The sequence below is a fragment of the Myotis brandtii genome, unplaced genomic scaffold, assembly GCF_000412655.1.
Source record: "Myotis brandtii unplaced genomic scaffold, ASM41265v1 scaffold68, whole genome shotgun sequence".
NCBI classification, from domain to species: domain Eukaryota; kingdom Metazoa; phylum Chordata; class Mammalia; order Chiroptera; family Vespertilionidae; genus Myotis; species Myotis brandtii.
Window position 1 is genome coordinate 114,166 of NW_005370657.1, and position 6,112 is coordinate 120,277.

Sequence of the window (6,112 nt, forward strand, 5' to 3'; positions counted from 1 at the left end):
ATGCTCCGAGGGTGGGGAACCCTGACCACTCATGCCAGGGGTGGTCTATTTGTCTTCAAGGTGCCAGTCATCGAACCTCCAGAATAATCTCAAGAAGGTTTCGAGCCAGTCATCGAACCTCCAGAATAACCTCAGGAAGGTTTCGAGCCATCAGATACCTACCCTGGGGCCGCTAAGGAGAGATTGCACACAATTCACCGAGGCCAAAAAGGCCAACAAGTGAGCTGTGGGAGGGAGAGGGAAGGGGGGGAGGGCATCTTTCTTTTCTTTCCTCTGCCCTTCGCCCATGAACTTACCTATCTATCCATCTACTCATCCATCCATGTGTCCATCCACCATCGGGTCTTCCACCAAAGCATTCATAATCCATCTGAGTCCACCCACCTGTCCACTCATTCATCATTACATAGCTCTATCCACGAATCCGGTTTTCTCCCAACACATTCAAGACTCATCCATCAACATCTATGACTCCATCTACCCATTAATCTGGTCTTCTACCAACACATTCATAATTCACCCCTGAACCCATTCATATATTCATTCTCCCATTCACCCATCCATCCTTGTATACATCTTATCTATGAGCCAGGTCTTCTACAACCTATTCATTAATCCATCCTTCCATCCACCCATCTAGTCAGTCATTCATCTATTCACAAATTCCCACAGTTCTATCCACGAATCCGAGTTATAGATTAATTATCTAGAAATCCTTCTATCCACTTATAAATCCAGGATACTATCCATCTCCAATCTAGTCATGAAGCCATCTACAAGTCTACATACCCATCTACATAATTATTCATCCTCCCATTCATACATCTAACCCATCCCCCTAAACTCTAGTTCTTCCATTCAGATGTTTTAATTAATTCATCCATCAGTCCATCCATCCACCTACCCACACACCAGTCTTCCATCCTTGTGCCCAGTCCACTATTCATTCACCCATTTCTTCTTCTACCATTTATTAGGTTTTACTATATGTCGAGTATTGGGGGAAATTAAATAAGGGATGGAGGTAAGAGAAGGGCCTGGGCATAGAGCTCCCTGGGACTTAGAAACCATAGCTTGGAGGAATGGAGGGGGAAAGAATGCAGGAAAATCCTCCAGCTTAAACAGAATTAGACAGGGGTGAAGGGTGAAGACTGCCCATGAATGTAAAGACCCAGGGAGAGTGAATACATGACTTACATACCATCTTTCTAACCCGGACCCGTGGCAGGCAGTACTAATTGATCACCGCACTTTTCCCCCACAGAGCCTCAGAACCCTTCCTGACCCCACACTCCTTGCAGACACCCCTGATGGATCAGAATAGGTGCCAGAAATGAAACACATTGGCCAACCCGGGAGCTTTAAATCGCTCAGGCCAGGTAGACACCCCGCTTCTCATAAGATATAAGAAATAAGAGCAGCGGTTCTCACCCTGTAGGTCGAGACCCCTTTGGAGGTCGAACGACCCTTTCACATGGGGTCGCCTAAGACCATCAGAAGACACATATATAATTACATATTGTTTTTGTGATTAATCACTATGCTTTAATTATGTTCAATTTGTAACCATGAAATTGGGGGTCACCACAACATAAGGAACTGTGTTAAAGGGCCGCGGCATTAGGAAGGTTGAGAACCACTGAATAAGAGTATGGCATTCATGATCTCCAGTGTGAGAACAGCAGGGACGGACACATTCAAAGAGTCCCATATTCAGGAGCTAATTAATCCCCACGCACCTTCCAGTGGGTGGGGCTCCCTGGTGGGCCCGGGGTGGGGGGAAGGCCAGGGTGCATTAGAACAGGAGCGGAGAAGCGGAGGGTTCAAACTGTGGGCAGAGCTGGCTATGACTCGGCCTGGCCCTACGGCCGGCATCGAGCGGGTGCTGATATGCCGACAGCTATTGGCTACAGAAGGTCCAATGCCTGCAGCCAGGCACCGCCTGGCGCGTCTCCTGCCCGCCTGGCTCTTTAGTGGCAGATGAGAAGCATCCCCTCTGGGCCCACACAGACAGGAAGATACGGTCAGATAAGTGGATGCAGGCATATCAATATGTACGTACTTGCGGTCGAACATGGTGTGTCTGAATAACAGAGCCATGGGTGGCTCAGGCAGGCCTCTTACAGCCTTGGCCTTGAGGACAAAATTAATAGCAATACATGTAACAAGAACAGATCCCCTTTATGGAGCACAGATGCCTCACCCAAGCTATTTGATACTCACCAAACTCCCGTAAGGATGCTATTATCGTGTCTATAATATGTAATACGTCATTTAAAGGGGAAAGCTGCAAGTGGAGACCTAAGGACAGTCTCCCCAAGATCTCACTGCTGTGGGGTGGGGCGGGCATGGCTGAGACTGACTGACAATAAGGACAGTTCCCCGTTAGAGATGTTTACCTCCGGCCCTGCAGACCCTGGCAGGCACCTGCAGTCCACTCCACCTCTTCACAGCCCCGCGTGATGGGCGTGCCCGGGGTTCCCTGTACAGATTAAAACCCAGAGCTCGAGCCCGACCCAACGTGGCTCAGTGATTGAACATAGACCTATGAGCCAGGAGGTCGCGGTTCAATTCCTGGGGGGTGTGCAGGAGGCAGCCGGTCAATGGTTCTCCCTCATCATTGATGTTTCTATCTTTCTCTCCCTCTCCCGTCCTCTCTGAAATCAATACAAAAAATTTGAAAAACAACAACACGTACCTTCATTGACAATAAGGACAGTTCCCCATTAGAGATGTTTACCTCCGGCCCTGCAGACCTTGACAGGCGCCTGCAGTCCACTCCACCTCTTCACAGCCCCTCACGATGGGCGTGACCTGGGTTCCCTGTACAGATTAAAACCCAGAGCTCGAGCCCGACCCAACGTGGCTCAGTGATTGAACATAGACCTATGAGCCAGGAGGTCGCGGTTCAATTCCTGGGGGGTGTGCAGGAGGCAGCCGGTCAATGGTTCTCCCTCATCATTGATGTTTCTATCTTTGTCTCCCTCTCCCGTCCTCTCTGAAATCAATACAAAAAATTTGAAAAACAACAACACGTACCTTCAAGAGTTCCCATTGAAACCCAGGACTGCCTGACTCCCAAGTTCACACCCGTCGTCTCTGTGCTGAAATGCCCTATGTGGGAGGATTCAAATCTTGCTTTCCAACCCTTACTGGCTGTGTGACCTTGGGCAAGTTGCAGGGCACCTCTGTGCCTTGGTTTTCTCATCTGCAAAATGGGAACAGTTGTTGTGTGTCATGGAGTTGTGTGGGCTCGGCAGGTGCTGCGCGCTACATGCTTGGCCCAGAGCCTGCAGGCAGGAAGTGCTCAGAGAGGCCGGCTGCTGTGCCTGGCAGCCGGTGGAGTGTTGTTGGGACGCGGAGTGGGGCTCAGGCCCCAGCCCGCCCCTGTACTCTTGCCTCCTTCCACAGTCCCTGCGGTCTACAGGCCCCCAAGCTCAAGGCCGCGCTCAACCGCAGCTCCTCGGAGGAAGCCTCGGGGCACAACAGGCGGTGTAGCCCCTTCCGAGTGCGATTTGCTGACGAGACCCTACAGGACACAGCGTTTCGCTACTGGGAGCGGAGATGTGCACGTAAGCAGACGGGACTCCAGAAAGTTCCAGCCTGGCCCTGGGGGAGCAGAGGCTGTGGCCCTGGGTCTGGGAGTGAGGTGCCAGCTGCAAAGGTTCAGAGGCCACGGGCCCTGCAGAGGAGGTGCCCGAGCTGGCGGAGGAGGTCAGGTGACCTTCAGGGACCAAGTCCGAGGTCCAGGAGAAGTGTCCCAAAGCAGGCGGCTCCAGGCAGAGCAGTGCTGGAGCAGGAGACACTGGCTGCCCAGGCCTCGCCACCCCCGAAGGACTGCTTGCTGCCAAGGGTTCCCAACACGCCGCATCTGCCCCCTCGGAACCGGCACCCACGGCCTCCCGCCCCTCGTCTGGCCCCTACAAGGCCTCCGGGGCTGGAGACGGTGGGAAGGCACCGGACCATCTCCTTCCCTTACTCGTGAAAGGACCTGGAGGAGGAGGTGCCCAGAAAGGTCCAGAAGATTCAGCCTCTCTCCTGGGAAGATGGGCACCCCCTGGTCTGGCCAAGAAGCGGGGAGCCAGCAGGCCCGGGTCCCCGGCAGAAGTTTGCTCAGCTCCTCAGGGATGAGCGTGGCCGTCTGTCGGTCTGGCCTGGTTTCCGGTGTTTTCTGGTGTCAGGAGGCGGGAAGAACATTTCTCCTTGCCCTGGTAGACCCTTCACCAAAGCCCCTTTTTCCAGCCGCCCGGCCTCTTCTCTTCTCAGGATCTGTCTGTGTGAGCACCTGCTGTGTGCAGTTCCAGGACACAGCTGGCCCAAAGCCTAGCTGTAGGGAAAGCCCTAAAAATCAGGACCTTCGCCAGTTCAGGGGGGACCCTCCCTGGCTCCCCGAGGCTCACAGGGAGTTGCAGGTAGAAGCGGTGATTTTGCCCAACCTCTGGTTGTTTGATGGGGAAGCCAAGGCCCCCAAAACAGATGACACAGCAGCCAAGAGGAGAAGCCAGAGGGGACCCGGCCACTGTGGGGATCCAGGGAGAGGAGGCGCCCGGAGAAACGGTCCCATGTAAATGGCAGTTGGCTGGCATGGGAGAGCTTCCTGGCCAGCCACCAGCCACAGCCATGGGAGCTGTGCCCGCACCCACGGCACTGGAGTGGGGCTCTGTGCTGCCTCCTAGCCCCTTCCATCCTCGGGGTCCCTGACCAATGGGAAGGGCAGCTTCTGGCAGGAAGGACTCCCAGCCCCCAGGACCCCCCATCCCTGGAGGAGTGTCACACCCTCTCTCAGGTGTCCATGGTGGGGTGGCTGGCCTTCCCTCTGTAGAAAGGGGGGCTGTTTCAGGCTGGAGCAGGAGTGGGTGTGGGGCACGGATTGGGTAATGAAGTCAGAAACAGTCACACGAGGTAGTTTTAGAACCGGAGCGAGCGAGCGTCCTCTGGAGGCAGCCAGAGAGGGAGCTTTGGGTTTCCATGGAGACGGGCTCTGCCCGCCCTGCCTGTCAGAGGGAGCAGGGAAGAGCTGGGGGGGCGGAGGCGGGGAGTGCCCCTCCGGGTAGAGCTCTCATGGTGCCCTCCCTCCTCTAGTCCAGCAGGGCATCAACAGGAACCGGCCAGCCCGGCCAGCCCCCTCGTCGGACAGCTTGGAGCCCGTGTTTGGGAGCATCAGGAGGTGGTTGGAGAATTTGCCCAACACCCTGGACTCCAAGCCCCAGAAGGGGGCCACGACCAGCGCCAGGGCCAGCTGGGACTGCCCCGGCCTGTGAGGCTCCCGGGAAGGGCGGGGTCGCGTGCACTGCCAGGCTGTCCCTCCTCACCCTGTAGACCGCCCCGTCCGCAGTGGGCAGGCCCGGGGTCTGGGCCCTTGAGGGCTCCGCCAGCCATGGGTGGCCCTGGGACTTGGGGTCCGTTCGGCTCACAGGCCACTGTGCCCCTCAGGCCCAACCTGGGGCGGCAGAGCCACCTCTCTGAGGACACCCTCTCGAGCAGCACCCAGAGGTGGCGACGAGACCACAGAGCCTTCCTGGGCACCCAGGACATTCTCGACCAGGTGGACAGGTCGCCCTGCTCCTGGGGCCAGAAACTGGTGAGTGCCTGCGCGGCTGGCAGCCTGGAGCCCCTGCCTGGTGGGGCGGGGGGCAGGTACAGCCTCCCTACACTACACGCTTGGCCAAGTGGTGGCTCTCGGCTGGGCTGCCTGGTTCAGATCCCAGCTCCACATGTTTCCTCATCTGTAACATGGGGTGAGTGTCTGCCCCCAGCGCTGAGTGGAGAATCCGCCCTGGGTCCCGGAGCCCTGTCTCCTGCCCAGAGCCCCCACCTGCATCCCGCGCCCAGCTGGTCCTCCCTCTCACTCTAGGAGTCCTTCCTGCCCCGCCTGGAGCTGAAGCGAGGCGGTCCTAGGGGGTACCAGCTGCTCCTGCCGTCCGCTCTGCAGTAGCAGGCTCCGTGACGCGTGGCCCCGGGACCCCACCCAGCCGTGGACACGGCCTGGGGTGAGGACAGGCCTTCCTTGCCCTAAAATAAATGTGCATCCCAGGGGGCTGGGACCTGCTGCCATGTCTCAGTCTCACCCAACAAGCCTCTCCGGTGCCTGGTTGCTGGTCTCCAAGGTACT

At 56.6% G+C, this 6,112-nt stretch overlaps 1 protein-coding gene across 1 annotated transcript in view; it reads left to right on the top strand.

Moving 5' to 3' along the window:
• Window positions 1-6,075, top strand: part of LOC102260579 (chromosome unknown open reading frame, human C9orf50) — a gene marked incomplete at its 5' end in the record, with an annotated part of 6,756 nt that extends 681 nt beyond the window's left edge. Inside the window, 5 exons of the mRNA XM_014529300.1 lie at window positions 61-219; window positions 3,412-3,572; window positions 5,083-5,257; window positions 5,434-5,581; window positions 5,855-6,075. Coding sequence (XP_014384786.1) covers window positions 61-219; window positions 3,412-3,572; window positions 5,083-5,257; window positions 5,434-5,581; window positions 5,855-5,935 — 724 coding nt within the window. The remainder of the gene's footprint in view (window positions 1-60; window positions 220-3,411; window positions 3,573-5,082; window positions 5,258-5,433; window positions 5,582-5,854) is intronic.
• Window positions 6,076-6,112: the final 37 nt, after the last annotated feature.